Source organism: Delphinapterus leucas, chromosome 13 (assembly GCF_059928025.1).
Source record: "Delphinapterus leucas isolate spDelLeu-1000000601 "Yukka" chromosome 13, BTC_Dleu_Yukka2, whole genome shotgun sequence".
Lineage (NCBI taxonomy): Eukaryota > Metazoa > Chordata > Mammalia > Artiodactyla > Monodontidae > Delphinapterus > Delphinapterus leucas.
Window position 1 is genome coordinate 5,538,783 of NC_143141.1, and position 18,631 is coordinate 5,557,413.

The 18,631-nt window shown below is 42.1% G+C and overlaps 1 protein-coding gene across 5 annotated transcripts in view; it reads right to left on the reverse strand.

The window, feature by feature from the left end:
* The window catches only part of IL36R (interleukin 36 receptor), a 48,566-nt gene extending 31,052 nt beyond the window's left edge, over positions 1 to 17,514 (reverse strand). For 2 of the 5 annotated variants that reach the window (XM_089922572.1, XM_089922571.1), the window contains exons 1-5: positions 16,873 to 17,390; positions 16,579 to 16,647; positions 15,530 to 15,761; positions 12,378 to 12,573; positions 117 to 276 (exon numbers count right to left, since the gene is read on the reverse strand). In XM_089922572.1, the coding sequence (XP_089778698.1) occupies positions 117 to 276; positions 12,378 to 12,573; positions 15,530 to 15,761; positions 16,579 to 16,647; positions 16,873 to 16,897 (682 nt within the window). In that variant the 5' untranslated portion in view covers positions 16,898 to 17,390. Of the gene's footprint in view, positions 1 to 116; positions 277 to 12,377; positions 12,574 to 15,529; positions 15,762 to 16,578; positions 16,648 to 16,872; positions 17,391 to 17,410 lie in introns of those variants that run through there. The other 3 variants (XM_022599207.3, XM_022599208.3, XM_022599209.3) reach the window with 3 other exon arrangements.
* Positions 17,515 to 18,631: the final 1,117 nt, after the last annotated feature.

Below are 18,631 nucleotides of genomic sequence, written 5' to 3' on the forward strand. Positions count from 1 at the left end.
TGTTTGAGGGACTGCTAACCCTCAGGAAAATCAAGATCAGGAACCCCTTCTGCCCAAAGCCAACCTCTCACGCAAAGCCAAGAGGCAGTCAAGGTGATGGGTAAGCGTGTACTTACTGATGTTCACAGAAATGCTGTTTAAAACAGTGTGCTGCTTCTCTGCGTATGTGAGCGTGGCTTGACACGCATAGTTCCCTCCATCCTCTGTCGAGACATTCTTCACTAAAAGCTTTCCTCTCTGAGAAATAAATCGTTCTCCTTCAATCTCTTTACAGTCCTAAATTTAAAAAATATATTTTTCATTTCAAAGAGTATTTGGGGGTATCAGTTACATTCCTAGTTAGCACCATTCTATGAACCATGGGGAGACAAGAAAACTATGTGATCTCTAGACCTTAGGTAATTTACAATCTAATTGAAGACATATGTATATTTATATAAGACATATACATATCTCCCCAGAAAACTGATAAAGAATATTCTACAGGTTACAGTGAGAGCTATAAATATGAGGTCTACTGGGAGTTGAGAGGAGAGAGGCCTATGAAGGCTGGAAGGAAGACTTTATGGAGAAGGATTGGACCTAGTCCATAAAGGAGTTTGGTAGGAGGATGTGAACAGGCAGGAAGGTCCTCCACGTCGCTCAATGGACCACCGTCTAATGGCACCAAGCCCCTTTGCAAGACTGCAAGCCCAGGTGAATAAGGACTGTGACCTCTGTGTTACAGGTCCAATCACACCTTCTCCACCTATCAGGGGTTGGATTTTGCCGAGGTCCAAAATAACTCTTCACCAACCTTCTATCTGGAGGCCTGAGCGATAGTCAAAGTACGTGGCAAGGTTAAGGGGAGCAGATATCACGTCACTTCTTAAGTCACCCAGGCTTCCTCTGCATCAACAAGGAAACAGCCTCACACAAAACCAACTTGAAGGCTGGTTAGTCTCAGGAAGGCCTTTCTTATCGTTCTCCTCAGTTTCCACCCAGAGGGCAAAGCCTCACCATTCATCTGTCCTGTCATAAGCTCACATTCTCGTGTGAATCGTTTTTTCCATCTCAGAGGCCCACTCCTGAACTCTTTCTCAAACCTTTTCCCGTTTCTTCAGGAAGTGCCAATCTACAAAATAACATCTGGGATAACTGAGTCCATTTATTCACTCAAATATTTTTCTTGCTCTTTGCTAGCATTGTGAGAGGCCCTGGTCGTGCAGGAGTAAGATGAAGTCCCTCAGAGCTCACAATCCTTATAATAGAGAAGACAAACATACAACCCCTCATTATGTAAAGACGTAATCGCTCAAGTTTTGAGCTCTCTCCTCACTGAGTCAACCATGGTCAGAATTCACTCTCCACCATTGGAACAGTGTGAATGCTTCCATCGTGGAAGGTGAAACTCAATAATGCCAAAATGAACATTTGTTTATTTGTTTATCATGTGAACAATAACTTTCTAGAAGTCTTATATTATTTTTTCTGTAAACACTCTATAGGGGAAACCAAATTATAATCAGATAATTGCTTACTGAGTAGAATGGGAATTACTAGTAAGAGTCAGATGCTGGTAATATGAGTGATGTTGCCTTCTTTAGAATAGGGACAAACAAAAAGTGTGAGTGTTTGGATTATGGAAACCTCGTTCCTGGGTGGGGCTTGTGTGGGCGCAAGCTCTGGGACTCTGTTTCTATGCTCTGATCTTGATCAGTCCCCTTTCTGATTGACTCATTCAAGACATACAAATATTTAATCATATTAAAGTTTACCCTGGACAGCTGAAGAGCCATTCTGTCCTTTTTCAGTAACTAGAACTGTCTCTATTGTAATCCGCTGCATTATTTTAGAGTTTTAATTCTCAGAAGGCTTTGATTTTTAGTTAAAAGTGAGTGGTGATATCTCACTAATAAGATTTTAATTAGTAATATTAGCAGCCTACATTTGAAAATTTTTGTCTTTCTAGCACCAAGAAGAACAATTCTGACCCAGCATGTACAATGGTTCACAGGTACAAAATAGACGACAGCATCCTGGCTAAGCTGTAGTGGTCATAGGAGAGTGATGAAGATGCAACTGGTGAGGGAGTCAGGAGCCCAATCATAGAAAACCATGAAAAGGGGAGGAGCATCTGAAGCTGTCTGTGCAAGGGACCAAGGTGTGCATATTTGCCTTGGAGCACAATCTGTCTGGTTGCTCTGTGGGAAAGGATTAAAATGGGGGCAATCCTAACGACTAGGGAACAATTTAGGAAGTTATTTCCACACACTAAGGCTGAATAGAACATGAACTAAGGCAGTACACTGGGGATAACCAGAAGGGAACAAAAACCAGTGATTTTAAGCAGTTCTAATTCACAGCCTTAGTGACAAATTTGGACTATGGAGAGGGAACAGGACCGGTATGGTCCCAGCTTAGGGATGCAAAAGTGTCCTTAGATAGGAGATGGAATGCAAAGAAAATACAGAAGAATGATCAGATTTGAGGTTAACATTAAAAAGTGCCTCTAGGCATGGTGAATCTGGTGAGTTGTGTGATGGGAATGTCTACATGGAATGTATGTTAGGTTGTTGGATGAAGTATCTGGAGATGGGAGAAAGGAGAGTTGGGAGCCATCTGTGTGCGATGGTCCTATGAGCCTTCCACCTGAATGCAATCAAAGCAAGAACTGAAGATGACCATGGCTGAAACTGGGAACCCCTGAAATCTAAGACCCACACCCAGAGAATGAGAACACAGTAATGATTACTAAGGAAAAGCCAGGGAGTGGGGAGATAAAGAATGAGTAAGTTTCAGAAGGGAGAGAAGATGAAGCTCTCAGCTCATGGGCACGGCCAGCAGCGACGGACACTACAAGAGATCAAAATCAGGATCAGGATTGGAAATGAATGTTAGATTTAGCAGCTGGGAAGCCAGTAGTAACTCAGCAACTATAGATCCAGTATGGTGGTCGGGCAGAAACCATTGTATTGAGGAGTAATTTGGAATTGAAGAAAAAAAGGAGACGTTCCTGTTTTTCCAAATGTGGATACTTCAGAGTCTATGAGCGTGGATGTTCTAACACCTGAACTTTCTCCTCTGGAACACCTCCAATCTCAAGGACCACCTCTACTCCTATGAGTCTTCAATTCTCCCTGCCACAAGCCAGATTTTGTCATTATCCAGAACTACTCTGTCTCTAAATTCTTAAGAATAAAAATATACCATTCTGGCGGGGACCTTCCAGATGGTGGAGGAGTAAGACATGGAAATCACCTTCCTCCCCACAAATACATCAAAAATACACCTACATGTGGAACAACTCCTACAGAACAACTACTGAACGCTGGCAGAAGACCTCAGACTTCCAAAAAGGCAAGAAAATCCCCACATGCTTGGGTAGGGTAAAAGAGAAAAGAAAAAACAGAGACAAAAGAATAGGGACGGGACCTGCCCCTTGGAGAGGGAGCTGTGAAGGAGGAAAAGTTTCCACACACTAGGAAGCCCCTTCACTGGCAGAGATGGGGGGGTGGTGGGGCTGAAGCTTCGGAGCCGCGGAGGAGAGTGCAGCAATAGGGGTGCAGAGGGCAAAGCAGAGAGATTCCTACACAGAGGACTGATGCCAACCACACTCACCAGCCTGAGAGCCTTGTCTGTTCACCCGCCGGGGTGGGCGGGGGCTGGGAGCTGAGGCTCTAGCTTTGGAGGTCAGATCCCAGGGAGAGGACTGGGGTTGGCTGCGTGGACACAGCCTAAAGGCGGCTAGTGCACCACAGCTAGCCAGGAGGGAGGCCAGGAAAAAGTCTGGAACTGCCTAAGAGGTGAGAGACCATTGTTTTGAGGTGTTTGAGGAAAAGGGATTCCTTCCCCGCTGCCCACAGAAGGCAGAGCACTGCCTAAACGAGCTCCAGAGACGGGCGCAAGCCACGGCTATCAGCATGGACACCAGAGACGGACATGAGATGCTAAGGCTGCTGCTGCAGCCACCAACAATCCTGTGTGCAAGCACAGGTCACTATCCACACCACCACTGCCCCCCCCCCGGGAGCCTGTGTAGCCTGCCACTGCCAGGGTTCCGTGATCCAGGGACAAGTACCCCAGGAGAACACATGGTGCGACTCAGGCTGTTGCAACGTTATGCTGGCCTCTGCCGCAGGCTCGCCCCGCATTCCAATTATAACTACCTTACCCCTCCCTCCCCCCTGGTCTGAGTGAGCAAGAGCCCCCTAATCAGTGCTGCTTTAACCCCGTCCTGTCTGGGCGGGAACAGATGCCTGGGGGCGACCTATAAGCAGGGGCGGGGCCAAATCCAAAGCTGAGCCCCAGGAGCTGTGCGAACAAAGAAGAGAAAGGGAAATTTCTCTGTCCAGCCACAGGAGCAGTGGATTAAATCTCCACAGTCAACTTGATGTACGCTGCATCTGTGGAACACCTGAATAGACAACGAATCACCCCAAAATTGAGGGAGTGGACTTTGGGAGCAACTGTAAACTTGAGTTTTACTATCTGTGACTGATTTGTTTCTGATTTTTATGTTTATCTTAGTTTAGTTTTTGGCCCTTGTTATCACTGGTGGACTTGTTTATTGGTTTGGTGGCTCTCTCCTTTATTATTATTATTATTAATTTTTTTATTTAAATAATTTTTTCATTTATTTATTTTTTTCTTCCTTTTTGTCTCACTTTTCTTCTGAGCTGTGTGGCTGACAGGGTCCTGCTGCTCCAGCCTGGTGTCAGGCCTGAGCCGCTGTGGTGGGAATTCCCATAAGGTTAATAGCTGATCTTTCAGCAGAAACTCTGCAAGCCAGAAGGGGGTGGCAGACATATTTAAAGTGATGAAAGGGAAGAACTTACAACAAAGATTACTCTAACCAGCAAGAATCTCAATCAGATTTGATGGAGAAAACAAAACCTTTACAGACAAGCAAAAGTGAAGAGAATTCAACACCACCAAACCAGCTTTACAACAAATGCTAAAGGAACTTCTCTAGGCGGGAAACACAAGAGAAGGGAAAGACCTACAAAAACAAACCAAGAACAATTAAGAAAATGGTAATAAGAACACACACACTAATAATTACCTTAAGTGTAAATGGATTAAGTGCTCCAACCAAAAGACATACAGTCTGAATAGATACAAAAACAAGACCCATATATATCCTCTCTAAAAGAGACCCACTTCAGACCTAGGGACACATACAGACTGAAAGTGAGGGGATGGAAAAAGATATTCCATGCAAATGGAAATCAAAAGAAAGCTGGAGTAGCAATTCTCATATCAGACAAAATAGACATTAAAATAAAGACTATTACAAGAGACAAATAAGGACACTACATAATGATCAAGGGATCAATACAAGAAGAAGATACAACAATTGTAAATGTTTATGCACCCAACACAGAAGACCTCAATACATAAGACAAATGCTAACAGCCATAAAAGGGGAAGTCAACAGTAACACAAAAATAGTAGGGGACTTTAACACCTCACTTACACCAATGGACACACCATCCAAAATGAAAATAAATAAGGAAACACAGCTTTAAATGACACATTAAACAAGATGGACTTAATTGATATTTATAGGACCTTCCATCCAAAAACAACAGAATACACTTTCTTCTCCAGTGCTCATGGAACATTCTCCAGGATAGATCATATCTTGGGTCACAAATCAAGCTGTGGTAAATTTAAGAAAATTGAAATCGTATCAAGCATCTTTTCCGACCACAATGCTATGAGACTAGGTATCAATTACAGGAAAAAAACTGTAAAAAATACAAACACATGGAGGCTAAACAAGACACTACTAAATAACTAAGAGATCACTGAAGAAATCAAAGAGGAAGTCAAAAAATACCTAGAAACAAATGACAATGAAAACACGATGACCGAAAACCTATGGGATGCAGCAAAAGCAGTTCTAAGAGGGAAGTTTAGAGCACTACAATCCTACCTCAAGAAACAAGAAAAATCTCAAATAAACAACCTAACATTACACCTAAAGCAATCAGAGAAAGAAGAACAAAAAATACCCAAGGTTAGCAGAAGGAAAGAAATCATAAAGATCAGATCAGAAATAAATGAAAAAGAAATGAAGGAAACAGTTGCAAAGATCAATAAAACTAAAATCTGGTTCTTTGAGAACATGAACAAAATTGATAAACCATTAGCCAGACTCATCAAGAAAAAAAGGTAGAAGACTTAAGTCAATAGAATTAGAAATGAAAAAGGACAAGTAACAACTGATACTGCAGAAATACAAAGGATCATGAAAGATTACTACAAGCAACTATATGCTAGTAAAATGGACAACCTGGAAGAAATGGACAAATTCTTAGAAAAGCACAGCTTTCCGAGACTGAACCAGGAAGAAATAGAAAATATGAACAGACCAATCACAAGCACTAAAATTGAAACTGTGATTAAAAATCTTCCAACAAACAAAAGCTCTGGACCAGATGGCTTCACAGGAGAACTCTATCAAACATTTAGAGAAGAGCTAACACCTATCCTTCTCAAACTCTTCCAAAATACAGCAGAGGAAGGAACATACCCAAACTCATTCTATGAGGCCACCATCACCCTGATACCAAAACCAGACAAAGATGTCACACACACACAAAAGAAAACCACAGGCCACTATCACTGATGAACATAGATGCAAAAATCCTCAACAAAATGCTAGCACATTAAAAGGGTCATACACCATGATCAAGTGGGTTCTATCCCAGGAATACAAAGATTCTTCTATATATGCAAATCAATCAATGTGATACACCATATTAACAAATTGAAGGATAAAAATCATATGATCATCTCAGTAGATGCAGGAAAAACTTTTGACAAAATTCAACACCCATTTATAATAAAAACTCTCCAGAAAGTAGGCATAGAGGGAACCTATCTCGGTATAATAAAGGCCATATATGACAAACCCACAGCCAACATCGTTCTCAATGGTGAAAAACTGAAACCATTTCCTCTAAGGTCAGGAACAAGACAAGGTTGCCGACTCTCACCGCTATTATTCAACAGAGTTTTGGAAGTTTTAGCCACAGCAATCAGAGAAGAAAAAGAAATAAAAGGAATCCAAATCAAAAAAGAAGTACAACTGTCACTGTTTGCAGATGACATGATACTATACATAGAGAATCCTAAAGATGCTACCAGAAAACTACTAGAGCTAATCAATGAATTTGGTAAAGTTGCAGGATACAAAATTAATGCACAGAAATCTCTTGCATTCCTATACACTAATGATGAAAAATCTTAAAGAGAAATGTAGGAAACACTCCCACTTACCATTGCAACAAAAAGAATAAAACACCTAGGAATAAACCTACCTAAGGAGACAAAAGACCTGTATGCAGAAACTATAAGACACTGATGAAAGAAATTAAAGACGATACAGACAGATGGAGAGATATACCATGTTCTTGGATTGGAAGAATCAACATTGTGAAAATGACTATACTACCCAAAGCAATCTACAGATTCAGTGCAATCCCTATCAAACTACCAATGGCATTTTTCACAGAACTAGAACAAAAAATTTCACAATTTGTATGGAAACACAAAAGACCCCGAATAGCCAAAGCAATCTTGAGAAAGAAAAATGGAGCTGGAGGAATCAGGCTTCCTGGCTTCAGACTATACTACAAAGCTACAGTAATCAAGACAGTATGGTACTGGCACAAAAACAGAAATATAGATCAATGGAACAGGATAGAAAACCCAGATATAAACCCATGCACATATGGTTACCTTATCTTTGTCAAAGGAGGCAAGAATATACAATGGAGTAAAGACAGCCTCTTCAATAAGTGATGCTGGGAAAACTCGACAGCTACATTTAAAAGAAAGATATTAGAACACTTCCTAATGCTGTATACAAAAACAAATCATATGCCATCATGGCGAGGAGGAGATTATCAACAGAACCAAAAAGTATATAAGAATACACCTGTGAAATGCACCCTGTCTATGTGATAGATTTGTATTAACCTGCATGTTCATCAGTATCTCTGGGACAGTGACAGATGAAAAGGAGACATCAGTCAGGGCCAAGTGCCTGAGGAAGAAGTACATGGGGGTGTGGAAGCAAGAGTCCAGCCTGATGAGCAGAGGATGAGCATGTTCTCCAGCACCGTGGTCAGGTACATGCCCAGGAACAGGGCAAAGAACACGCCCTGCTGCTCTGGAAGGGTGGGGAGCCCCAGGAGGAGGAACTCGGACACACTGCTGTGGTTCTCCCTCCTCATGCCGTTCTTATCTCGGATGGGAATGAATAGGAACTGGAAATGTCAGGAACTTAGACATACTGAGCATAGCAACTACCATATGGTCACATACTTTCTCCAAGTTGCTGTGTCACTGTACAGACAAATCTCACTGCATTGCACTCACACGTTGGTGCCTCATCCAGTCTGGTGAGAACAGTGAAATGTGATTTGTCTGAACACTGACACAGTCACTTGGAGACATCATTCAAACATCAATGGAAGAAACATCAATCAAACTCTTCAGCTGAAATCAGGAAGACCTCATTCTTTTTTTTAATAGAATGAAGACACTACGATAGACCTTAGGGGGAGAGTAATAAATAATACACAGTCCCTTCCGTGGCTTTATAGCCAGACAGCTTATGTGTATGTGTCTGTCTTGCACACACAAACACACACCACTAAAAGCATTATTGGGAAAGTAATGTACCATGTACAGAATAAGTACTGAACACATAAACTCACTTCTTATCATTAGAATGACAAGAAGGAAGGAAAGAAGGGAGGAAGAGAAGAGAAAAGGGAACATTATGGCAATCCCTCAGAAACTTAAACATAGAATTACCATATGATTCAGAAATTTCACTTCTGATAATATATCCAAAAGAACTGAAAGCAATGGACAAAGAGATATTTGTACATCCATGTTTAAAGCAGCATTATTCACAAGAGCTGAATGATGGTAACAATCTGTGTCCATTGAAAAGTGAATGGATAAACAAAATGTGGTCTATACATACAATGGAATATTATCCAGCCTTAAAAAGGAAAGAACTCCTGACACATGCTACAACACGGATGAACCTTGAAGCCATTACGCTAAGTAGAATCAGCCAGTCACAAAAGTGTAAATACTGTAAGATTCCACTTATATGAGATTCCTAGAATAGTCAAATTCATAGAGACAAAAAATAGAATGGTGGTTGCCAGGGGCTTGGGGGTGGGGAGGAAAATGAGGTGTTATTGTTCAGTGGGTTCAGAGTTTCCATCTGGGAAGATAAAAAAGTTCTGGAGATGGATGGTGGTGATGGTTGTACAACAAGGTGAATGTACTTAATGCCACAGAGTTGTACACTGAAAAATCATTGAAATGCTAAATTTTATGTTATACATATTTTAGCACAATAAAAAATTGTTAATTTAGAAAAAATATACCATTCTGATGATAATTTCTTATTATTCCACCTGTTTCTTTCTTTTATTTTAACTAAGTAATAATATCTAGTATTTATTTATTAAGTAATTACTATGTACCCACACTGAACTAAGGGCTTAGTGGATAGATTATTTCAATTACTTTTCCAAACAATTCTATGAGGCCATGTCTCCCAGACTGGATTTGTTTCGAAAAAAAAAAAAAAAAATTCTAGCTCTTTTAAGCAGAAAAGGATTTAAAACAGAATATTAGGTGCTGAAGCACAATGCAGAACGAGTTCGCATGATAGCTGCTTCCTCCACCACCATCCTGATGGTGGGAATCCAGACTTTGAGATATACCACCTGCAAGTCAGGGACCGGGAGTTGCCACTTACACAACTGCAGCAAGTGAAGTCCCAGCACGTTTGCTGGAGCCACAACAACAGTAAGTCAGAAGACATGCCTACTGCTTCTCAGCTCCCACGAAGCTGGAGACTGGGCCCCAGAACACTGTGGCAGAAAGCCCACGTCCAGTAGAAAAGCAGATCACCATACTCACTTTAGCTTTTCAGTGAAGCCAGCTGGAGAAACTGTACCACATCCAGAACCTTAGCTATAGGTTAGGAAAACGTAGGGTGTGGTTCTGGGTGCTTTGTTCTTATTTTTTTATCAATAGCCTTGCAACCTCTATAATATAAAGAGCCTCCCCATGGATGGGGAGCCTGTACCCACCACATCCATCATGTGATATGGTGAACTTTCTAGCTAGCCAGCCCATTTTTCCATCTTAACCTGGATCAGTCCTTGGACCCCTCTAATTTCTCCTAATCACCAGTATCATTCAGGCATCATTTCCTTTCCTGTCCCACCTAGACTCACGTGGCCATCACTTGAATGATCTCCTTTTAAGTCCTCAAGTCAAGGATTAAGGAAACCCTTCATCCTTCCAGTGTATTTATCCAGAGAAACCCCATGCTGAGTTCATCCTGCCATCCCTCTCCTACACCCCTACAACCAGATGAGCACGACAGGAGCTAAACACACAAACATAAACAAATCCATGGTCCTCACCGTAGAAAGTCTTTGCATCTCCTTCAACTGTCTCTCCCACCTGCTCGCCTGTCTGCTCTTTCACACTCTCCACATCACATCTCCTTCCACTTGACAGGGACAATCGGGGGCAGCAGGAATGAGTTCCCTCCCCCTGCTCACCCTCCCCTTCCCCCTCATTCTATCCGTTCTACTTCACACGCTCTCTTGATGATCCCCGCTTCCTAACTCAATTTCTGAAATAGCCTAATGATCAATGTGGCACCATACTCAAGCCCTTCCATCTGATTCACCACATGAGGATTTCACTGAAAGAATGTCCATCGACAGGTGAATGAATAAAGAAGATGTGGTACATATATACAATGGAATACTACTCAGCCATTAAAAAATGAAAAAATGTCATTTGTAGCAAATGGATGGACCTAGAGATTATCATGCTGAGTGAAGTAAGTCAGACAGAGAAAGACAAATATTGTATGCTATCATTTATATGTGGAATCGAAAACACGATACAACCAAACTTATTTACAAAACGGAAAGAGACTCACAGACATAGAAAACAAACTTATGGTTACCAAAGGGGAAAGAGGGGTGGGGAGGTGGGGGGAGGGATGAATTAGGAGTTTGGGACTAGCGGATACAAACGGTCATATATAAAAGAGATAAACAAAGTCCTACTGTAGAGCACAGGGAACCATATTCAATATTCTGTAATAAACCATAATGGGAAAGAAAAAAATTAGAATAAAATAAAATACAAGATAAGGGCATTCATTGCCACTTTCCTTGTGAGAGGGGAAAACAGAAACAAGCTAAATGAATGTGAAATACATAACAGAGAGGACTGACAAAGGCAAAAACTGGTGCTTTGAAAGGAGTAATAGAACTGACTGCAAATCTTTTATAAGACTAATCAAGTGATAAGGAGAAAGAGAGTGTGTGTGTGTGTGAGAGAGAGAGAGAGACAGAGACAGAGACAGAGAGAAACATATTGTAATGGGGATAAAAGATGAACCTTACTACAGAAGCAGACATTAAAAGCAGAGAAATGATAAACCATTTCATGCCAGAGTATTTGAAACGTTTAATGAAATGAACAATTTCCTAGAAAACCATCCTACAAAAACCCATTCAAGAATAAATAAGAAATTTGTATAATCCTATCACCATTAAAGAAATTGAAACAGTAGATAAAAAACCTTCCCACAAAGAGTACTCATGACCCAGATGGTTGTACTGGCAAACGCTAACAAGCAGAGCTGGGGGAGAACTAATTCAGATATTAAATACCTCGCCTGTGCACCTCTGTGCCAAGGATTATGCCTTTTCCATTATTATCTGCCAGTGCAATCAAGAAAAGAGAAGGTTTGAAGGTGAAAACACAAGGTGCAGGAAGGTGAGTATAGGATGCCCTGTTTCCATAAAAAAAGAAAGGACTAGGAGGTATAGTTTTATTTGCTTGCATGGCATTACACAAGAATAATGCAAGGCCTGCAAGGAACCAATTACAGCAGCCACATGTCATGGAAGGTGAGATGGGCCTGGGCAAATATGAATCAGGAGTAGGAAGGGGACTTTCCGGGGCATACCTTCTGATACTTCGTGATTCTTGAACCCTATGTGTGTACTACCCATTCAGAGAAACTACTTAATCAATCTTAATTAAAAAGAATAACGAAGGATAGTCTGAAAAGTAAGAATAATTGGGGGAGGGGTGGATTCTAATAATAAGCTATGACCAAGCTCTAATAACTACAAATTAAAAAAATAAGTAATTAGCAGCGTTAAATTATCCATAGCAATTAGCTAACAAGTCTTATGTACACAAATCTCTCTCTTTACCAGTTCTGCTTCAAAAGGTACAGCCTAAACTAAAAAAACAAGTAGGTTTTAAAGAAGAGGAAGGAAAATATCAATAGGAAATTTTTTTTTTTTTACCTTATACCACTTTACTGAATCCAAATCAAAACTGTTTGGGAAGTTCAGATGACATACAAGAATGTCATCTCTTCCAACATATAAAATCTGTTTGTACTCATCTGGCACATGCGGTTGACTGTTTCCAGAAGTACCACACCAATGTTTTTCAAATACAGTGAGGTTGACTTGCATTCTGGGACAGGTGTTTGTATCACTGTAAGAAAACAACAGATTGAAACCTCATAAACTCCAACAGTCACAAAACCAAATAATTCTGTTGATCTCCAAATATTTCCAAATCCTCTTCCAAGCACTGTGAAAACCCTCTGCCTCAAACAAGACAGCATACATCTCACAAGCCATTCATTACGAAAGGAAAAAAGATGTATTTGGATGGTGGAAACACGGGAGGACATCTTAACCAAACGATCAAAATGAACATCACCAAGCAGGGACACGCGGATGCTAGGTGTCTCTGAGTGTGCTGTCTGAAGAGAATGCAAACCACTTCCATAGCCTTCCAGCCAAGAAGGCTCAGCCTGAACCGACTCACGAAGAAATATCTGGCAAACCCAAATTAAGAGATACAATATAAAATAATCGTCTGTACTTCTTAAAAATGTCAATGTCACACACACAAAACAGGCTGAAGATCTGTTCCAGATGAAAAGAGATTAAAAGTACATGACAACCAAATGCACTGCAATGATCTTGGATTCAATCTTCCACAGGAAAAGGAAGAAAAACATTTATAAAAGTCATCATTGAGAAGATTGATAAACTTAGAATACAAATTGGTTACTAGATAAAGTATTGTGTGATGGTTAAATTTCCTGAATGTGATAACTATTCTGTGATGATGTAAGAGAATATTCTTGCTGAGAGGAAAGACACATTGAAATATTAAGGGGTAAAGGGACCTGATGCAGACAACTGAGATGATTTGGAATAAAATGGTTTAGAAAAAATACCGTGTGTTACATACACAGGGGATGATGGGGAAAATGTGGCAAAATGTTAAATAATAGAAATCTAGATAAAGGGTAGGCAGGAGCTCTTTCTACAATTCTTGCAAATGTGATATGAATTTGAATTATTTCAAAGTAAAAATATATAGTTTACTAAACATGTATCATATCTATATATTAAAGATTTGTGAGAATTCACGTTTACTTTCTTCCATGACAGACAGTATTGATGTCTACATTCTAGGAAAGATTATTTTGCCCCATTTCACAGCTCCCATATTTAAATATTTTAAATCCAGCCTGTGATCCAGCAATCCCACTCCTGGGCATATATCCGGAGAAAACCATAATTCAAAAAGGTACATGCACCCCAGTGTTCATTGCAGCACTATTTACAAAAGCCAAGACATGAAAGCAACCTAAGTGTCCATCAACAGAGGAACAGATAAAGAAGATGTGCTGTATATATATATATACACACACACACACACACACACACACACACACACAATGGAATATTACTCAGCCATAAAAAAGAATGAAATAATGCCATTTGCAGCAACATGGATAGACCTAGAGATTGTCATACTGAGTGAAGTAAGTCAGACAGAGAAAGACAAATACCATATGATATTGATTATATGTGGAATCTAAAAAAATGGTACAAGTGAACTTATTTACAAAACAGAAATAGAGTTACAGATGTAGAAAACAATCTTATGGTTACCAGGGGAAAGGGGGGGAGAGGGATAAATTGGGAGGTTGGGATTGACATACACACACTACTATATATAAAATAGATAACTAATAAGGACCTACTGTATAGCACAGGGAACTCTACTCAATACTATGTAATGACCTATATGGGAAAAGAGTCTAAAAAAGAGTGGACATACGTATGACTGATTTACTTTGCTGTACAGCAGAAAGTAACACAACATTGTAAATCAATTATACCCCAATAAAGATAAATAAAAATGAAGTCCCGGTTAGAATAAAAAATAAATAAATCCAGTCTGGACGTCCAGAGAGATTTGTGCGGCATACGATCTCCAACTCTGGTTAATGAATAACCTGGAGTAAAGAGGAGAGCAGACCCCCTCAAGACGTCAGCAGCTGGTCTGCAGAGTGAGTGAAATTTTGGAGAAGGGGCTACTGGCACTTCCACCCGTGCCACTGAGTAACCATGTACTTCGAGTCAATCACACAGAAATGAGGAATCTGGCAGGAATCAGAGAAGGACGTGGCCATCCTGAAACACAGAAAGAGGCTGGCAGATACTAAGGAACCGCAAGAGAGGGAGGATGCAGCTACATTCCTGGAGTACCTACTTCACACATGATCTGGGGTCATTTTAACTTCTACCCTATCTGGCCGGCATTACTTCCACTTTACAGATAAGAAAGCCAAGGCTTGTGGAGGTCAAATAACTCATGAAGGTCATGCACATTAGCAAAGGAGGATAACAAAATTGGGGCCCTCAGCCAAAATTTGGTCCACAGATGTGTCTTAATTAGGACACATGCACAAAGCTTATTGGAAAGTTAACCACACACACACCCATACACACACATTCCAATTTCCGGGTTACCTTGAAATTTTGGAAGATGGACTTGAACCGCTGCATAGACTGCCGCCTTCGGTGTGACATGTGCTTTCTGGCTCACCACAGTGCCAACCAGGCTCAACTATCTCCCCCCAGACCTGTGTCACTTACTTACATTACTAGCATGAGGCTTAGCATGGGGTCTAGAACATACCTGATGCTTGGTCACTGTTAAATTCCTATAGCAGAACCCTTACAAAAAGTGCTTGAAGGAGGCTTATACCTATCTGGATGTACCACCTGTCACAAAAACTTTTGGCATTCCAAGAAAGAAGGCAGCAATCATATTGGGATTAAAACAGGCTTTGTAAGCTGGTCTGGCCTTGGACATCATTTCGATAGGAAAAGATGCATTTCACGGTCCAACAACTGATTTACAAACCTGTTCTGCTTAAAAGTCTGTTCATTGAAACCACCTCATAACAATTCCAAAACTATATTCTTCTCATTGTTTTCTACATTGATTAAGAGTTTATCAAGAGTTTTTCTAAAAGAATTATATATTATATAAATATTATACATTATATATATATATATATATATATATATATATATATATATATGAGAGAGACAGTTCTCATGAATGAGGAACTTACTTTGTATCACAGTGGTAGATCCCAGAGTCCTCCCCTTTCACAGGGAGAAACAAAATCCAGTTTTGGTCCTGGTGGATTCGAGACTGTATGTTTTTGGATACTGGGATTTTTCTAGGATATTTATACCATGTTGCGTCTACCTTCCCAGATGTTGGCAGAGGGTATATGCAGTGAAAAGCCATAGGCTGGCCCACTGACACAGTATCCTGCATACTCACGTCCTCGCAAACATCTAGGGAAAGAAAGGAAAAAAATAATCACAACCGAGAGCACTAGTGTTGGTTATTATTAGTTTCCACAAACACCTCAATTTTCTTGCTGATTTGAAATTTCATGTGAGAGTTTTCTCAGTATGGGAGTTTCCTAGAAACAATCTGCTGATGTGAAAGCATAACCCGAAGTCCTTCACAGCTGTCCATAAGAGGGAATTTACTCGGTCCTCCCCCTCAACAAGTGATCTCCCCATTTGGAATGAGTCCCCTCTTTCCCTTCTATTCTAAGACCCTCAATTCCTTCATCTTCCTCCTTCAGAGTAAACGTTCCTATTCTGAGCCCCACTTGACCTGTTTTCCTTCTGCTCTGCTAGCCGGTTAATTCAGTCCGTCCCCCAAAAAAGGTATAAGTATCTCCTCCCCAAAAGGATTGTTAAACAATTCCGCTCGCTTTAAAGTTCGTTTCTAACAAATTGCTTAGTGTTTCTTGGAAGTAATTTGTTCCGTGGCTGGTTTCTTTGCTATTACCTTGGGTCTAACATGTCCGTTTGTCATATAAAGTAGACGGTATTATAGATCTATTTGAGCATTTTAACTCGAGCCTTGACTTGCAGATTTGCCCATCTCCTCCCCCTCTTCAAGTCACTTCAAAGCTGAAAGAGGATGCTTGGGGCTGAGCGTCTCCCGCGGGATTCTGCCTGGACCCCGGGGGCAAGTGTCACCGGCCAGGCTCCGGTCTCACGTGATCCCCCAGGAGGTCTGCACAGGGGCTCGCCCAGAGCGGCAGGGTGGCAGGGAGGGAGGGGTGCCACTGAGACCCGAACCAACCGAACGTACCTGCTCTGATAAATCGTGGAAGAGCGGTGGACACGACGCAGAGCAGCAACAACAGCATTCCCCTACAGGCTGCGAGGAAGAAAGAGGGAGGCCTGGAAAGGGGCGCAGCGGGCGGAGCGCGCCCTCCCCCGGCACGAGGCCAGGGTTCTGCGACCTCTGAATCTCAGAGATCCCAGCTAGGCTTTTGACCTTTCCTGCTCCATGAGGAGCCCTCCAACTTTGGCCCCAGATGTATCCGGACGCGCCCCCAAAGACTGCTCCTTCCCTTGCCCCACCCTTGCTCCGAGCGCCCACCTCCAGAATCCGGGGGGAGAGGCATCAGTGGGAGGGGTCGGGAGGGGCCGGAGGCGCAGTGTGGGCATCGGGGCGGGTCCCCTCTTCCAGGCTGCCCGGTCGCCTCCTTTGGGGGCACAGGGCCATCCCCTTCTGCCAGGCAGCTCGCCACCCGGCCCGCCTCAGCCCGCGGCCCCCGCTCCCCGTGGTGGCGCCCGGGTGCCCACCATGCGTCGCGCGTAGCCTTCCCTGGGCGTCCTTAGCCTCAGGTTCCTCCTGGGCCTGGCCGTCTAAACGGAAACCTGCTCACTCGGGAGAAGGCAGCTTAGGCCTATATGGCAAAGGCCGGCAGGAAAAGAGGGAGGAAGACGGGCCGGCAGTGGACGCGGGCTCCACACCTTCTTCCACAGACGGAGTCCGCTCCCCCAAGGTCGCCCAGCAGGTCAGGGGCCGCCCGGGAGTCCCGATCGCCGCCCCCGCCCAGTCGCGCACATTTCTGCCATCTCCTCGTCCCGCCCGCGCCCGGCTCAGCTGCAGACTCCGCGAGCCGGGTGTGTACCTGCAGAACTGGATCGGAGCGCGCAGCAACTCGTAGAAAGTGGAGACTGACAGCCCGGGACTGAGCCCTGTCGTGGCGTTTCCGTACCAGGCTAGTTCCTCACTACGATGGGCGGGGCAGCCCTACCTTCCCAGTGCTAGCTTAGGAAGGAGCGTGCCATCGCACTAGGAAGTGGGTTCGAAGGCTTTGTGCCGGATTTTCTGGCAGCTAAGAAGTCCTCCATCCCCATTGTCTGCTGAAATCTATTCCAAATTGTCCCACCAAATGAACTATTCCTTCCTTTCCGAACTCCATTCGAGCAGTTATTACATGCCCTGCATTGGCCTGTATAGAATGCCCCCAGAGTAGACGCCGACCCAGATGGCTTTTAAGTAATATTATTTATCTGCCTGGGTCGTGCTGTTAACTTCTGTAAAGCAGACATCCCACGGGGATCTTCAAATACCCGGAGCAGGAAAACTGTTCCTGTCTGAAACTTCCAACTCTGACAATATCAACAGGGACTTGTTGCCCTGGCCATCAGGAGACACCCAGAGACATCCCGGAGGACACTGAGACTTAGAAAAAAACATAAAATGTAATCTCCATTCAACAGATTTCTGGCCAAGCTATTTCTGGCGGTCCTTGTGGGATTCCCAACAGTGAGAAAAGCAGCCATAGCAGCAAGGGGAGATGACAGCAAAGCTTTCTGGGATAAGCTGGAAGCCAGTGGTTTGCAAATTTCTACACTCTTAAAAATTATTGAGGATTCTAAAGTGGTTTTGTTTATGTGGTTTATATCTGTCGATATTTACTATGTTAGAAATTAAACTGGAAAGTGTTTTAAACATTTATTTTCTTATTTACTTAAAATAACAAACTCTCTACACATTAATATAAATATCATACATTTTATGAAAAATAACTCTACTTTTCAAAACAAACAGACTTATTGAGACAAGTAGTATTGTTCTACACACCTCTACATACCCATACTTAGTGTTTGGAAATCTCTTATTTAATGTTTAATTTAACAGAAGACAGTTGGATTCTCATATCCAGTCTCTTATGATGTTACATGTCATGTAGCCTCTGAGAAAGTCCACTGTCCACTGGTGAGGGAAGGAGAGTAAAAAAGACAAAGAAGGTCTTAATATTACGATGAAAATTGTTTTGGTTTCAGGGATCTTTTTAAAAGACCTCAGGGAGCCCTAGGGCTCTCTACTCTGAGGCCCCCTTGGT